The sequence below is a fragment of the Anastrepha obliqua genome, chromosome 1 (assembly GCF_027943255.1).
Source record: "Anastrepha obliqua isolate idAnaObli1 chromosome 1, idAnaObli1_1.0, whole genome shotgun sequence".
Lineage (NCBI taxonomy): Eukaryota > Metazoa > Arthropoda > Insecta > Diptera > Tephritidae > Anastrepha > Anastrepha obliqua.
The window spans coordinates 183034774-183053194 of record NC_072892.1 but is presented as its reverse complement, the minus strand read 5'-3'; the positions used below and the strand labels follow the sequence as shown (position 1 = coordinate 183053194).

At 36.5% G+C, this 18421-nt stretch overlaps 1 protein-coding gene across 5 annotated transcripts in view; it reads right to left on the bottom strand.

The window, feature by feature from the left end:
• Nucleotides 1–18421, bottom strand: part of LOC129235596 (corticotropin-releasing factor-binding protein) — a 63642-nt gene that overhangs the window by 1051 nt on the left and 44170 nt on the right. For 4 of the 5 annotated variants that reach the window (XR_008581594.1, XM_054869516.1, XM_054869514.1 and 1 more), the window contains exons 5-7: nucleotides 583–797; nucleotides 299–405; nucleotides 94–212 (exon numbers count right to left, since the gene is read on the bottom strand). Coding sequence is in view for 4 of the 5 variants with exons in the window: in XM_054869516.1 (XP_054725491.1) it covers nucleotides 94–212; nucleotides 299–405; nucleotides 583–797 (441 nt within the window). In the remaining variant the exon portion in view is untranslated. Of the gene's footprint in view, nucleotides 1–93; nucleotides 213–298; nucleotides 406–582; nucleotides 798–10185; nucleotides 10307–18421 lie in introns of those variants that run through there. The other variant, XM_054869517.1, reaches the window with a different exon arrangement.

Below are 18421 nucleotides of genomic sequence, written 5' to 3'. Positions count from 1 at the left end.
TGCCCCCGGCAAAGAAAATCAGAAGAGTAATAATTAGTTTTCATTGGAATAAAACAATGCTTCAATTGCTGGTTGCAAGCACCAGACACTTACGTTGCGTAATTTTGTGAAAACGCACGTGGGCGATGAAGGAGCCACGGAACGGAATGCGATACTGCAGCAACGCCGCATTTTGACTTGAACGGAAGAATTTCTTATTCGCGACACGTGGCCTGTAAGTAAATAAAATATGATTTATGAGATGCAACCGAGGACTCTTGTTGCAAGTCCAACTATGAATTAATAGTACTTCACTTACAATTGTTTATAATTGTTGCAAAACTCTACCACACGCTCTTCCAACTCACGATGATGGTCCTTAATGCCTGGAAAATATTCGCCATTCAACTCCCAGCCATCCACGAACTACAAAAGCAGTGAGAAAAGAAAAATTATTGTATGCGAATTGCATTAAGTGTTGGTGAATATTCAATTTCACTGGGGTGGCTGAGCCCTTCATTTATGCAACTTTGTTGACATTGTTTTGATATTTTGGCATTATTTGCTTCATTTGAACTTCTTGTGGCTCAGCCCTTCACTTACAGCCATTAGACCGCCGGTCGCACAATTAACGTCGTACTGTTTCATTGTTATTTCGATGATAGTGTCAGGCTCACCAATCACGTAGAGGCCGCACACTTCTGATGACGACTCTTCCACGGCGGCTTCCACGAGTGGCAACTCCATCCTGTTGGCAAGCAAATGCGGTACTTTTTTGAATACGTAGTCGCCGGGTTCGGACGCAACATGCATACAATCTGCATAACAAAGGGAAAGATGACGGAGTTTGAAAAATTGTGCAAACAGTTCAGAATATAATTATAGCCACTCTTAGGTATGTATGTATGTATGTAACTTAAACGAAATAATATTTTCTTTTCTATTTCACTTGGCTATAAACTTTCGACACTTTTATTGAATTTCAAAAAGCTTGCAAATGTTTTAGGAATTTTCTGCTCAAAAGCAATGATGGGGGAAAAGTAAGTTTCCTAAACAAACAGAAAATAGAACTAACTAAAATAGTCCAGGTTCGAGTGAAACCAAACGTTATATAGGGTGTCTTTTTAAGTGCTAGATAATTTAAAATGAGAAATAGACAAATCAGAAATATTGTTGGAATGAATTTTTTATATCTTTTATTATAATCTCGTAAATAATTTCATGGCATATGCGGAGCTCTTCGCCATAATGGAACAGTGGAAATCATATGCAAGAGAGGGTTCGATAAAGTAAAAATGAAATTACTTTCGGACAGCCAATCGGTTCTCAAAGCCTTGAATAGCTTCACATTCAAGTCAAAAGTCCTAATAGAGTGTAATACTGCACCCAACAAACTGGCCACGCATAATCAGGTCTCACTGATTTGGGTACCAGGACATGAGGGACACGAAGGAAACGAGAAGGCAGACTTTTATGCCAAAAAAAGGGCAGAAAGGCTATGTTGGACCAACCCCATTTTTCGGCTTTAACAAAAATAATAAACACGAAACCAAAAAATGGATCCAAACTAAAATCAGTGAACACTGGAACGGCACAAGCGGCCTTAATCATTCCAAAAAGTTTTTGAACTTCAATGCCAACAGAGCAAAATCTGTTCTAACCCTAGCTAAAAAGGGTCTCAGATTACTCTGTGGAGCACTTACAGGTCACTTTGCCTGTAATAAACTCTTTGGCACAGAATTCTGGGCTCGTACCTACTAGATGAGGAAGACCTATAATTGCTCCCTCCTAAGGAGCTGGTTCGATTCCTCGGTATGCTAAATAATTATAATTAAGTAATTAGGTGCGGACAATAGATCAATCTGGTCGCAGTGCATAAAGGCCTTAGCCTAACTCGTACAACCATTACCATTACCAATTTCATGGCATTTATTTTTTGAGTATTCATCTGGCGTATGTCCGCCGCGGCTACGAGTGGGCCATGTAATTCGATAAGTCCAATTTTTTACTTCTTTTAATAATTCTGAATAATAAATATAAGAATTTGGTTTCAAATCTTTTGCACGAGCTGTATTTTATAGGCACATAATCCAAGAAACCTACATACAATTTCTCACGTAGTCGAAGGACAAAGGAAAATAAGTTGAGATTTCGGTGTCTTTTTTAACACTTCGTACTAAGAACTCCGTGAACAGATGCATTTTTTATTTCACAGTAAATTTATAAATTTCCACAATTTGGAAGTGTTGTTCTGGCGTTAAACGATTTATGATGACTTGCCATACTCAGCAGTCAAACCATAGCTGTCTTATGCAGCTAAAAAAGCACCCGATACAAATATTAGTTAATGTTAACGGGTTTTGATACTGGTATTTTTGTATGTGTGGTTTTTTGCTTTAGCAACCCATTCCATTTTTCATTTACTGTTAAAATATAATATTGAATGTCCGTTATGTGGAAGATAATCGTAGTCGATATTTGCTAGGAATAATCCATTCAGTAAACGACCAGCTCCGTCATCGTCCCTAAGGGCTTCTCTATCACATCAAAAACGCGTGTGCTATTCGAAAATTTGCGTCCGGGATAAGTAATCATCACCGGATGTTTTTGAAGGTATTGGTGCGTTTTGGTAAAATATTTTTTAAATTTAATGCAATAGTCAGCCGCTGCCTTTTGCTTTGCAGAACAAAACATAATATAAGTAACGTAGGTGAGCCAACAACAAAAATTACTTACACCTAAACGTCATACTTACTTAGATATGTACCTATGTTTTGCGTTATGGCAGTGCTGTACTAGTAATTCCGCATACACAAATTTTCTTTTTCCTTATAAAAAGTTTTGTGCTTTTGGGATAGGGGTGTACCTAAAGGTGTGGCCAATATCAGGCCAATATCAGGCCGTTAACCGGCTTTCTGCGAATTTGTAAGAATCGGCTGATTGGCTAACGTAACCGGGGCCATGGCAGCGGTTTGTTTACGAAAAAAAATGAGATCGTGTTGGTAATATAAAAAAATTAATGCTGCCTCCGCTAATGTTGCCAGTTTTCTCGCTTAATTTCCGGCATAGCCAAAGGCCAAACCGGGTAATCCATCAACCTCTAGTGTACGAACATGTGTATGTATAATATAATACAACCCACCCAGTATTTTGGTGGTGCGTTCATTACAAGAAGTTTTTAGGAAATCGCATTACATTCTTTCAAATCATCACCAAGCGTTTTTTTTTTAACTTACCGCGCATATACAATATTTTATATAACAACATACTTTTTGTTGGACGTGTAACAATTTTTTCTTCCAAATTTACTTGCACGCTAAGTAGCAATCTTTTGCTGGCGAATCTCCATTAATTTGGCAAAGCTTGAATAGGCATCTTAAAGAAATTCAAAAATGTATAATAGAATGTTGGTTTATACCGATCACCTTCCGAAAATAAATTGACACACATTTGTAAAATTTTGATTGTTTTCCTTAATTGTTTTATATCCTCATTGAGTTAAGCCCATTTTAACCCATTTTTGGAATTATATAGCCATCGAAATTTTTCGGCGAATAAAATTCAATATTATAAAAAAAGTTATAGAATACACCTAACAACACATTCAGAACCACGTAAGTCACTTTGGGCTGGTTGCGATTATGCGAATTTATTGACAACTGGAAAACCCTTACCTCGGTGCGTTTACAAATTTTCATTTTACAATCTGGAATTAAGCAGCGCATTTATTGTTTTTAGTGTGAACTTCTGTTTAAAATTTCAAGACAAAATATTTTGCTTACGTTTCGCATGAAATAGCAAATAAAACAGATTTTTGAAATTCGGGATGATATCACCGTCCGTTTAATTGTCAGGGATTAATATGACGACCGAAAAGTCACAATGCAACCGCAAATTCACACTTTTCTTTCGCCTTTGAATACTCGTTTCCACGATCCAAATGAAAGTACCTTCCTTATTGTATCATGCTTTTAAATGTAGTTTCGTCTGTTCTCATTTCATAAAATCTAAATGAGTAAAAAACAAGCGTAAAGATCATTTTTTATCTGACGCCAAAAATATCTACGTTCGTAGGTAGTTTCGACGCTTCCAAAGTGGCAATTTCGACGTGAGTGATAAAGATCGCGAAGGGGCACCGAACAAATTCGTAGGTAGTGAACTACAACAATTATTGGATGATATGTCTAAAGAGTTGGATGTTGACAGATCAACCGCTGGTAAACGTTTGCACGCACCATTCCTGGTCCAGAAAGCAGGTAACTGGGTGCCATATCAATTGAAGGAGAGGAATATCGAGAGACGTTTGGTGGCGTGTGCGATGCTTCTTGAAAGGCATAAAATAAAAGGATTTTTGCATCGTCACTGATGATGAAAAAGGGATCCATTATGATAACGCTAAGCGTCGAAAATGTTGGAGCCTGTCAAGTAAAGCAGGTCCATCGACAGCGAAAAAAATATTCATGCTTCAAAGGTTATGTTGTGCCTCTGGTGGGATTAGAAAGGTGTAATCTATTATGATCCCCTTAAATTACCTGGTTCAATGAATGGTTCATGTCAAAACAACTCGAATTTTTCGCCAGATGATCCGTATACTGCCTGAAAGATGGAGTAAAGTTGTAGCTTCCAATGGCACGTATATTACTTCACATAATATGTTATCATGTTTTGTTTTAATTGTTCAAATAATTCGTAACTTTGGCTAAGAAAGGACGGAAACTTATTCCCATACCCAATACTAAATCTACAAATTGAGCTAGGTCTCTATAAAATTGCCTGATCACTGTACAGAGTATTATCGATTGGTAACTATTAAAAGATTATCAGACCAAGTTAAAAATCAAGTCATCGCAAGCCGGACACTTATCGCAGAGATATTTTTAGCACATGGCAACCGCCGCGCTCACCCTTGTTTAACTCGTATCGCTAGAAACTATTTTCTATGCCTAGAAACCTTTAGATAGATTTAGTTATTGTTTCCGTTACATTTGCTATGCATGTATGCAGGCGCACATCCAAGGGGAGGCTTTGGGGCTCATAATGCCGAAGTTGAATTTTAAAAAATTATTCAGTAATGCTGAAAAGAAGGGGCAACGATTTCTGAAACCCTTATCATTGCAGTTCGTTATCGTACATACCTATATCACTGTGTTCACGATATTGCTATACTAAATTTATAAAATCCAACGGATAATCTCATTTGCCAACAATCCCATTTGTGATTAAGTACGCGGTTGAGTAGTAAATACCTCCCTCGATGAAGAAAAATCACACTATATGTGACATAGCAGCTTGGTCGATAACAGCACTTAATTTTTTTTTTATAATTTATTTTATTTGCAATCTATCTAATATAAGACATTCAGCAAATTAGATCTTGTAAGATAATAGCAGCGGTAGTTTTGCTTTTGTGCAAATCTACATAGGAATTACAACAGCTTGTTAACTTGTACCTACAGTTCGTTCTTAAATTATTAAAATTCATTAGTACTTCAAGATTGCTTAAATTCGTTGTGGAATTTCTATTAATATTTTCACTTAAAATTAACTTACTTAAATTTACCTTAAGGTTTATACGTTGAGTAGTTTCATATTAGAGGAATGGCAAGTCTAAGATATCGCACCCTAAATACAAAAGGGTTACAACTCAAAATTTTCCAAAACTGAGTTTTTTGCATAAATTAATTCAGAGTACACATTTCTAACTACTGCAAATATTTCGTTCACATAACTATCTTCTTTAACTGGAAAAATACAGTTATGTCTATTTTTATGTCAAGTGTGTTGCTTTTGCACGATCAACTAAAGAGAATTATTTTTAGTTGCGTTAATGGGCTCAAGAACAGCTGATTACTTTTATTACACATAAAGAGTTTTATTTTGAGTTCTGCCTCTATAACTGTAAAAAGTGATAAATTTCGTGGTATATTATTTTGCATTGTACCTCTTTAGTTGTGAAAAGTGAGTTCAATTAGGTTAGGAAACTTATAAAATTAAAACATTTTATGAGTAAAAAGGCACAACTTAAGATAATATCACTAGTTAATCGAAAAAATTTCAGTTAAAGAGCCATAAATCAAAATTTTGTTTTATTTTCGCAAACATAATATAAAATTGAAAAACAATATAGTAGAACCTTCGTCAATGTTGTATATTTTCATGATGGAACAATATTGTTTTTAAATATTACAATATTTTTCACCAAAAACGTTTTTCGTCTCTCCTGAAAATCTTAGTATTTTGAGTTGTGACCCTTTTGTATAATATTTAGGGTGCGATATGATTGCGTTTTAATCGTATGGTTTCATTGGTTGTGTCTAATAAACAAATAGCAGCTGGATTTATAAGATTAGATAGTCGATCTATATTTTGGAATTTCATTCTTTATAAAAGAAATACCTACATAAGTCGTTATGACGAGCTTCATTGGCAATAAACCAAGAGGCATTAACAAGGTTTCGTAATGTTTTTGATTGATAACGCTGCAAGATCTACACATTGGAGTTGCTAGCAGTTCCCCGAAGCTGTATTCCGTAGGTCCAAATGGGCTTCAGACTAAGTCGAGTTACGGTTTGGCGTTGATTTTGCAAAAGATATGAAGCTTCTACAGGGGACTCGCTATAAGCGATAAATGCTGTATCATCAGCAAAAGTTGCTACTTCTACTTCTTCTGAATTGGGCATATCAGCTGTAAATATAGTATACAGGACGGGACCTAAGACTTAGTGCGGCGGCTTTTGGAGTGCTCGAGAGAAAAAATCTGCGGAAAATTTTTGGGACTTTGTACGTTGGCGCCAACAAATAGCGCGGACGATAGAACAATGAGATTTATTTGCTTTACGGCGATATAAACATAGTGCAGTGAATAAAGATCCAGCGGCTTCGTTGGCTGGGTCATTTTATTCGAATGCATACAAACGCCCAGCTCCGCTCATACAAAATAATAATGAATGCGGAGGAAAGAACAAACAACTGTTTCTAAAGTCATTAAATTGGGCCAATGATGCACTGCCAAATATTAACAATTATTAAAAAGGTGTATGAGAATGGAAAACAACTTCAACATACCAGTATAATCAATTTTATTAGTTCGTTCACGATTTCATTAATCTACCTTGAATCACTTTATGACTACTCCAAATCGACTTTTTGTAGTAATTGTAAAGAATAGATCATATTAAATAAAGCAAATAACAACTTACAACCAAAAGGTATTTTTATCTTAATATCTTCGATGCAATATTGGTTTTAATTCACAAGACAATTTTTTTAGCAAACACTTTCTATGGAACATAATTTTTTTTAATCTTATTATAATATTAATTTTTTCGAAGCATTGGTAGAATTTTATACAGGCCCCCCCCCAAAACTAAATTCTGGTTGAGTGTCTGTATGTATGTTTGTGTCTAGCAAAACAGATGTGTTATTAATTTTTTGTGCTTCACAAGTAGCAACTCCTGCTTTTTTCCCCTTCACATAAACAAGAACTAATACAGTCTGTCTAACTCAAGCGTGGCTGGCAAAACTCAAACTTAGAGCTCTGTTAAAAAAAATGTAAATGCTGATAAATAGGCGTATCATTTTCGTAATACGCGTTGTGCAATTTGTTAGTTTTGTGGGAAATTTAGAAAATGTACGTTGATTTTACAAAATGAGTTCTACGTGTGACAATCGATTTGAGGCAGTTTTCCTATGTACACACCCAATAGGTCCAAAAATGTCACGTGTATCTACAGCAAAATATTTAAAGAAGTTAAAGACGTTCATAAGCGAATGGGTGCAACGGTATATCAAAGTTACAAACGTTGTCGACTTCGTCGGAGGAGGCCCAAAAAATATAGTTGCCTCTCCAAAGCAAAATCCGAAGATCATTGATTTGTGAGTGTCAAATCGTTGGGTGAAGCTTAAGCAGTGGTGTTAATATATCCAAAGACACGATTCGAAGATGTTCACGTGCAGAAGACCTCAAATTCCGGAGCACATTGAAAAAACCGTACCTTTCATTATCAGACATTGAAAATAGCTTTGCATGGGCTAAGGCAAATTCAGATCGGAACTGGGCAAACGTAATATTCATGCATAAAACTTCATTTTGGGCGATTAGTTGCATATGCTAGTCCTGCTGTATTGTTGGCAACTGGCAATTTCAACGAACTGTTAAGCATCCATTTAAGGTTCATGCTTGGGACTACTTCTGCCATAAAGGTTTTGGCCTTTTATTTGAATTTACCGACAATTTGAAATGTTTTGATATAGTAAATGCACCAGGAAGAACTAGCCACCGTTGGATTTTATAAGAAGACAACGATCCTAACCATCGAAGCCGACGATGTGTAGAGTGGAAACATCAAAATGAGATTGAAATGTTGGATTGGCCTTCGCAGTCGCCTCATGGCAACCCTGTTGAAACTGTTTGCCCAATAATTAAGCAAAAACTCAAAGGAAAACAAATGGAGATGCTCAAACAGTTATCAAGGCGCATTCGGCTGATTTGGAGCCGATAACTTCCACAACTTTCGCAGAAATTAACACGAAGTATGGCTCAAATATGTGAAGCCATTACAGCTAATGGCGGAGCTACATTTATTCAAAATGTTGCGTATAATAAATATTATAAGTCCATACAATGTAGTTTGTTTGAATCGAATTGGTTAAATAGTTTCTAAGTTAAGGCGGTCACGTTTCTATTAGGCAGACTGTATATACTGCAATATATGTAATTCAGCTAATCTTGCAGCTGGGCATACTGTGTTGATAGCATCTTTGAAGTTCCATTTTATTACTGATTTATTGCTACTAATATTATTGCTTTTTTCGCGACAAATCTTTAGCCTCTTATCATGAAATTCACACTCACCTACAAAAAGCAAATTTTGTAAGAGGTTGGAGTTAAAATACATTTGCTGCGAATTTACTTGCACGTATGTGTGGACATTGTAATACACACGTGAGTGCTTTATTAGTTTATATGCAATTGCCATAAATATAACAACTTTATGCGTATCACATATTGTGACGTCATAATAATAGTCAATAGTAAATGCCCTGCTTGTCAACAGCTGTTCATTGTGGCACATCACATCATGTCCCCACCCATTCACATTCTTCTTATCGAATAATATTCGTGTGTTATTTGGCTAGAAACAGCGTTCCATCAGATTTTACGAGCATGACCGCACGCAGGTTGCACGTGCTGTTTGCGGTATTGTTTGTTGACCTTCCCTAATAAGTTGGGTCCGAAGTTCAAATGGCCTCAATGAGCCACTACAAAGTGGTTAGATGAGGTGCTGAAGAATAAAATGAACACGGGAAAATCATTTTTTTGTAAGTATTGCTAACTTATTGAATGCTTGATGAAAAATAAGAACCGGGAACTTAGTTGTATTTTGGGAATTGACACACCCCAGAATTTGTTGGCACATATATATGTGAAAAAAAGGAACCTTATTTGGGTTCCAATTGAAGTTTGAGTTTTTGATTTTTATTTTACTTTTTAGGGACGACGTGGATATGATCGAACTTTTTTCTGCGAGGATTTGTTGTTCTGCATTCTGAGCGACAGTGGATATTGCATGCATAGGATAGTGACTGGAGGTGAGACCTGGTTATTTGAGACCAGTAAACAAAGTCAGAAGTGGATGGAAAAAGTAAGCGATAGTTTCCAAACAGGGATTAAAGATATACTGATTGCTTTCCGATACCTGCGGCGTGGTTTATCGAAAATATGTTTCTGCCAGGCGTACAGTAAATGGACAGTTCGATCTTGGCATGTTGGAGCGGCTGCGAGCACTCACTTTGCGTGTACGAGCCAAACTCGCTGAAATTATAGGATCTCTTTCATGCGAAAAGCGTTTGGCAAAAAAATACATTTCTAGTTCCCGCGCTCACCGAGCCCTGCTCCTCTTACTTATTTCCCACGATAAAGTGGCACCTCAAGGAAACTCAGAAGGTCAAGGAAGCTGTGACCGAGGTGCTGAACGTGCTCAATTCTGAGTATTACCAAGTCTACTTCCAATCGGGAAGTGGGATAAGTTTGAGTCATTGAGCAGTATTAGATGGTGGCAATGCTGTAGGTCGCTAGTAAACTTAATTGCTCGTTATTTAATTTGCTTTTACTTAACAACTTTCAGAACTTTCCGGACCTATTGCCACACCTCGTAAATATGCATTTATACATACATACATACATATGTGAAAGTGTATGCTCACCAAATTGTTTGGATTTAGTTTGTCTCTATGCTGATTCAATTATTATGTTTCACTTAGCGATAATGATTTGTAAATACTTCATGCGGGAAACCGTAATTGACTATACGAGTTAGCAATTTGTTGTTTTTTTGTTAGAAATGCCAGTAGTGCGTCCAAGAATATGATTCACCAGTTAGTGGTAAAATGCGTGCTCATGTACAATGCCAGAATAGAGTTGAATACATGTATACATACATACATATATGTTTTACAAGTAGATATTTAGGCTACAAAGAATTATTCGATATGAAATACTACTTCGTGTAAAAAAATTTGCTTGAGGATGAATTTAGTTTTTTAATTTTATATAATACTTTATTTCTCTGTCGCAAAAGTGAGATGAAATTGAATATCTCGGCGTTATTTCTTCGAGTAGCTTTTCTTTTATTAGACACTCATATAAGTCATATTATTTTGAAAGGGTTTGTGAGGCGAAATATATTCTCAAATTATTATATACGGCTTTCGCTTCTTTCCAATTTGGAATCCGCTACTTTCATTTTGAGACCAAGCCACAAAATCTATATAACAGAATTGAACAGATCCAAAAATTTTTTCTAAAATACGCTCTACGTTCATTGAGTTTTGTTGAACCAATTCCGACATATAAATCTTTTTTGCTTTTGATTAACCTAAAGTCTTTGAAACTAAGAAAATCAGCCCTCTCGCTTTCATTTGTTTATTAATATACATCACCAATTGTAGTATTGAGTGCTCATTTCCTTTGAAAATAATTCATTTCAATATAAGTATAGTACCGCAGTGTATATAATATACAGCGCCCGCCATCTATCGTTACGGATTTGAACTAGGTATTATTTGAAGAATGGTAACACTTAGCTTTCATCTGATTTGACAGAAAATTAGTTTTATTCTTCCGCTGAACGAAAATGGTTGTGTATACGTTCAAAGAATGCTGGGAAATATTGCGACATTACTTTGAAAATCATGGTAGTGTTTCAGAATGTGTACGAAAATGACGTACAGGAATAGGAAGAAGAAAAGCACCGAATGAAGCGTATGTGTGTTACTTTGCGAAAAAAGGAAGAGAAACTGGGTTGGATTATTATCTTTGGGGTGCCGTCAAAAACCAGTGTTATGCCAACAAACCAGCAACAATTGACAGCCGCATACAATCCAAAATGTGTTGGGATGGTGCATGGCGAGCCGAGGCAGCCATATGAATGCAATTGTATTCCATCATTAACCGGAAGGATTGTGCTTCAAAATAAAAGACACAGTTTGGAAAAATATTGAGTAGTTTCTTTTTTATAGCATTTTTAATTCCGTAAAGTTATATGGCGGACCCTATATTAGAGAGGAAGAAATAGGCCAGCAACGCACTATACGCATGTGAAAAGGTGCTGGGAGTTATTTGGGGTCTATCTCCTGCTATAATGTATTGTTGCTACTCAGCTATAGTAAAGCCAATATTACTATACGGTGCTCTGGTGTGGTGGACTGCGCTAAGAAAACCGACATATAAAAAAGCCTGTGGAAAGTATTCAACGTCTTGGTGCACTCTGTACAACAGGTGCATTGAGAACTACTCCAACGGCAGAGCTTGAAAGAATACTCAACTTGTCACCGATTGATATTCCGATGGAATGTCCAGCAGCTAAATCTGTCGTAAGACTCAGCGCGACAGGCGAATTTACCTCTAAAACATTCGCACATAGCTCAATAGGCATTAGTTGTAGGGTCTAAACGGATATATGACTCCGAAATGCAATTGGGTGAAGAAATTCCGAACAACAATAGAATAAGAGGGATGGAAAAAGGAAAGATGGCTCGAAAATGTTAGACGGAGTAGGGGCAGGGATCTATTGCGCAGAGTTAAGGCATCAGGCACCCATTTAAGCTTCCTGACCACTGTAGTATCTTTCAAGCAGAAGTCTTTGCTGTAGGTAAGGCTGCGGAAATAGCATTCGCGAAGACATCAAGCAACTCCAAAATAAATATATACTTTGACAGCCAAGCTGCGATAAAAGCAATAAACTCATATGGAATTTTATCTAAAAATGTTCTAAAAAGCAGGGAGGTCTAGAGAGATTAGCCGCAGACAGACGGTTGCATATCTATTGGGTACCCGGACATCTGGGCATTTCAGGAAACGAAATTGTAGATGAAATTGCCAAAAGCGCTGTTTACATAATATACAATTCCAACAAGAAAACGACATACTGAAACCTTTGAAAAAGATATACAATGACAGAACACCTTCTATGTTCGTGCCCTGCATTAGCTAGAACCAGATTAAAATGCTTAAAAGCTTCACGATATGAGAAGGTAGAATACCTCTCGGTGATAGAGCTCCAAAGTTTACTTAGATTCGCAAAAGACGCAGACGTATTACAAGATGTATGTATACTACAAAGAAACGTAAGGGTCTAGCTCCATCTGGTCACACTAAGAATCAATAGGCCTATGTGATGGCTTTCAGCCAGCCAGGTCAACCTAACCTAACCTAGTACCGCAGTGTAATCTTCGCAGCTTTTTACCTTTCTATGGAAATCAATGTAAAACGGAGTACTTTCGTAATGCTCCTCTTGTTCGAGCCTCAGGTGAATTTAATTAAATCTTGGCTTCTGTCCAACTAGATTTTTCATCGTCGAAAAGTGTATAAATTATAATTATTAATTATAAAATAATCTCAGATTATAAATATACTTTTTGCTGTACAAGACCGTGTTTTCTCTGTTATCGATAATTATTGTTACGAATGTAAGCAGAAACGTAAAAATAAAATCTAAATAAAATGAACGCCGGCAAAGAAAAGGGGTTTGTAGACATAATTCTAATGAATTTTAAAAAGATAATATTAATTATGTATCACAGAAAAAACGGGTGCCCATAGTGGATTCGGCTTGTTATAGCTTATTATAAAATGTAATATCGAATTTCCCATGTGTATTGCAACCATACTTTTCTGCAATCTCCTCCAGCTGCCAATACCAGCAGAAAATTGCGCAATCATTAACCATTCCTTCTCTTTGCCTTTTTCATATCATTATTAATAATTAAACAAACCAAATACACTAAAATACTCCACTAAACCAATTTCTATGAAGAAAAACCTTTCAAACATTTTTCTTGACTATCAGCTGCAATTTTGCAGCTAATCTGTAATGTAATGGGTAGATTCATTTTTGTGGATTTATTACTAGTCACTGCATATGTGAACGTACTTTTATTCTACTTTTTATTGTAATTAGTCTGTATGAAGCTTGTGTTCTTAGACTACATAAATAATAGTAAATAAATGAATAAATAACTAGCACGGATGAGTGTACAAATTTCGAAATCTGTAACTAGAAGCATATTTTCAAATATTTCAAAATAATTTTACCAAAATAGCAGAATCAGGCTGAATTTAACAATCAGCTGATTTGTCTCAGTACTATCGCAGTGACTTACGGCAATTGGTACAGCCATAACTATGACAGAGGGAGGGGCGAATTGGATGTGGATGGACGATAGCCATGAATTTTTATCGAGGGACGAAAGAATAGAAAAAAATGCTAAAAATGTACCAAATTGAAGTGGTTTTAAAAGAGTGCAATTTTAATTCAAAATAGGATAATTGCGCAAACAAAATTATGGTCACATATTTCGCCTAAAATAAACCAAGTTCGAACAAAAATAAATATAAAGTAAATAATAAAAATAAGTAAAATAAATAAAAATAATAATAAAGAACCAACGACAAACCGCTCGTGTGGCTTGAGCGCGCTGAACAAATAGGTTCGTTAAAATCCATACCCACACGTGGCTGTTGAACTAATCAGAATATGTTGACGGCTTTGGAAATGTAAATAGTACAGAAAAAACGAAATGGAAACAGGAAGTAGAGTAATACAAAGAGGCGCAAAATGAAGCATCGAATTTTGTTTTCTGAAACTTTTTTTACTAAATCAAAATAAAAATGATTTTGAGTGATGGAAATCTTTATTTTGACCTTCATGCGCTCCAGTGCTTGTCTTTTTGTATATTGCAGTTGCCTAGTTTGAAAGTGTCAAATGTGACTGACGTACGCTGCTGTTTGCAAAAATTATAATTTATCATATTATATATGTATATTCAGTTATAGAGCGATTAATTTTGCGCCACCTTGTAACATATAATATTTCTACGAAACGGTTGTGTTTATTGGTTACTTGCATTTCGAAATATTCAATATTATTATGATCAATTTAGAGGTATCGGAATTTAAATTGAAAAAAAAAAAAAATTGCAATTGGTTGGGCAATGTTTAGTATTTTTGTGTAGAACCGTTCATGACATTTATTTTTTAAAGATAAATGTTGCCGGCCGCAACTGTGCCGCAATTCTGCCATCCGTAAACACTAATTTAGAATGTCTCGCTATAAGACTCCGGTCGGTATCTCGTGATTAACTTTAGTAAGTTAATGCCAAAGCTGGTTTATCTACAAAGCATTTAGACTTTACATGCCCCTTAAATAAAAGTCCAAAGGTGTGATATAACACGATCTTAGTGGCCAATCCACAGGTCTGTCACGAGTGATAAATTGGTCACCGAAACGACAACACAGTAAATCCATTATTTCACGGGCTGTAATGGCAAGTATCGCCATCTTTCTGGCGCCAAATATTAGGATGATCGTCTCGTCTTTCAAGGAATATGGGCCCATGATTCCTCCAGGCCGCATCAAACGGTTATTTTCAATGGAAGTATGGGCTGTTTTTGAATGGCTTCGGGCTGCTCTTCAGCCCAAATATGGGAATTTCGCTTATTGATGTAGCCGTTAAGCTAAAAATGGGTCACATTGCTGTACACCTTAAGTTGACCTGAGCGCGCGATGAACACTTTTCACAGAGTGTTGGTTTTCATAATACAATTGTACGATGTGTAAACGTTGCCTTTGCATGATCAAATCGCAATGAATAATAAAAAAACAATTTTTTTCAGTTTGCCATTAGTCACGCGTGATCTGTCAAAACACCCTCTGGGAAAAGGTACTTCCAATCTTTTCACCCTCTATAACTTTTTATAAAAATCGCTCGCTCAATTCAAACACACTTCATACACGCTTTGTAACTAATCATCAGTAAACTTAAAGCTGGATTTCATGCTACTTTACACCAAGGATAAGTACCGTCACGAATTGGGCACTGTATAGCATTTCTTCTTTCTGCACATCAACTCAGCCTGTCTTGGTGTGGTTTTTCACATTCTGGGCCGTTGCTTTAAATTTTTTGCATTACCACATTTCGGAATATGTTTGTCAGTTGTCATTGTAAACCACCTTTTTATGGTAGATCATCGAATATGCTTCAATTGTGCTTCCAGGTGATTTCCTATGCCGAATAAGATTTATAACTAAATTTGTGTTATTATTCTGAGCTAGTAGAAGTAATCCTACGATAGATTAGATAAGAAATATAATCAGCTGAATTAAGTTACAGGGAAGAAAGTCCAGCTCTAACAGGTAGTATTTGCATATAAACGAGTTTTATTAGAATAAATGACTGTAACATACGAGTATACCGACTACAGCGGCACTTAAGCAACTCTCCAAGAAAATTTTTAGTAGTAGATATTTTAATTTTGCTATAAAAGCTATGAAATAATGTATTTGTGACATAGAGTGGTAAGTTTGTGACCGCCACTGTATATTCACACCAATTTTCTTCAGACATTCTAGGCGGTTCGCCTAGTGGGATTTGTTTGTATAGAATTTCCGTCTAATTCGATGTCTTTAGTACGCTAATAACAATACTCGTATGCAACAACGAAAGGAGTTTCCGATCTCAGTGATTTCAAATGCATGCGTATGAAAATTTCCTTTAGTTTTTATTCTCAAATACATTGGTTAATATTATGATATTTCAATGCTTACACATAATATATGCCTATACCTATGTATACATACATAAAAACACTCATGAATATGTAAAGGGTGTTTTTTAAGAGATTAAGAACTTAAAAAGATAATGCAAAACAGAACTATTGTTGGGATACACTTTTTAACATATATTTCTACCAGATTAGATAATTTCATCAGATTTATTTTTTCAGTATAATATCCGGCATATGCCTGTCGAGGCTACGAGTTACATGGCCCATTCGATCAGTCCAATTTTTGACTACTTTTTCCAATAAAATTCAATAATAAATCTAACTGAGCCTAATCAGCAAAAATGCCACTCAAATGATGGTCACTTCAGATCTATGTTTGCGAGCCCACGTTCAGGTCCCGCTTTTTCATCCGGAGAGTTTTTTCTGCGAAACCACTGATGATTTCCCACGTTTCCTCGCTGGTTAGCATCTTGTCGATTACATTTTCAGTGGTTATGTGACCGACTGCTTTACCAACACTCGGCGTTCTTGTTCCCAACGCATGCATTGGAAAAAAGTGGGTTCAGCACCATCTTCAGCAGCATCACCCTATGTTCGCCTGTACCGATGCTAGGAGCTTACACTCCTGATTTGCCCTTAGCACATTTGCCAACAGTTCAGCTCCGTATTAGAAAACAGAGAGCGTGGTAGGCATCATTATTTCCCGTTTTATTTGGGTTGGTCCCCCAATGTTTGCATCAGTCTGCAAAGTAGGGATGCCATCTTGGCGGCTTTCTCTGTTGCGTGTTGCACAGAGTTTGCCATTTTTACATTTCGTGCATCCAACTTTCGCAGCGCTAGACCGCATTAGCAATGCGTCTTATTTGTGTATAAATGGATACGGGAATAAATAAAATGACCGACTCTCAAGATCCCGTTAGACACCGGAGCCACCAGTGAGCAAATGCTTTTTGTTCTTAACCGAGTTAGAGGCAAAGCTACCGTCAATGGCAAATGATTCTCTTTGGTTCCAATACAAATCCTATTAGCGAGATAAGGCCGACTAAGCTGACAACAGTGGTACTGAATTGAAGCGAATGATTGGTTTTCATGAGACGCAGTTGAGACTAGCCGTTGCTAGAAATTATTGTATAATAACTAATGAGTATTTCTCTCGACCGCCGTAGCCGAATGGGCTGGTGCGTGATTACCATTCGGAATTCATAGAGAGAACGTTGGTTCGAATGTCGGTGAAACACCAAAATTAAGAAAACCATTTTTCTAATAGCGGTCGCCCCTCGGCAGGCAATGGCAAACCTCCGAGTGTATTTCTGCCATGAAAAAGCTCCTCATAAAAATATCTGCCGTTCGGAGTCGGCTTGAAACTGTAGGTCCCTCCATTTGTGGAACAACATCAAGACGCACAAATAGGAGGAGGAGCTCGGCCAAATACCCAAAAAGGGTGTACGCGCCAATTATATATATATACAGGGCCCGTCATCTAGCGTTACGGATTTGAACTAGAAAATTAGTTTTATTCTTCCGCTGAACGAAAATGGTTGTGTATACGCTCAAAGAACGCTGGGAAATATTGCGACATTACTTTGAAAATCATGGTAATGTTGCAGAATGTGTACGAAAATTACGTACGTCAATGGGAAGAAGAAAAGAACCGAATGAAGCGTATGTGCGTTACTTTGCGAAAAAAGTAAGAGAAACTGGGTTGCTTATTGACAAACCAACGCGTGACCGACCAAAAACCGTGCGTACACCCGAAAATATTGCTGCTGTGGCCGAGAGTGTTCGTGAATCACCAGGAACATCAGTTCACCGTCGTTCTCAACAATACAATCGAAAACGTGTTGAAAAATTGGACCGATCGTATGGGATGGTGCATGGCTAGCTGAGGCAGCCATATGAATGAAGTTGTGTTTCATCATTAACCGGAAGGATTTTACTTCAAAATAAAAAAACAGTTTGGAAAAATATTGAGTAGTTTCTTTTTTATAGCATTTTTAATTCCGTAAAGTTATATGGCGGACCCTTTATATGTATGAGTATTTCTAAAAACAAAAAATACAACAGTCAATTGGTTATTTGTGTTTTATTTCTAAAAAAGAAGCATACTTCTAAAGAGTTCCCGTTACGTTGTATATGTATAAGTATAATTCAATTTTAATAAATGTAGTTGTACTAAAAACTTGAAGTCAGTAGATTTCGCCTGGAGACAGAAGCAAAAGTATCGCAGCAGGAAACTCTTGAGATAAAAAAACATAAATAAAATAACAGAAGTAAAATACATAACAGAAATTATTACAGTATTTTAAAATGTTCCCATACATAAATGGCTAAATGCGTATTTGCTTTGCACTTGAGAAGAATTTTGAAGAGCCACCA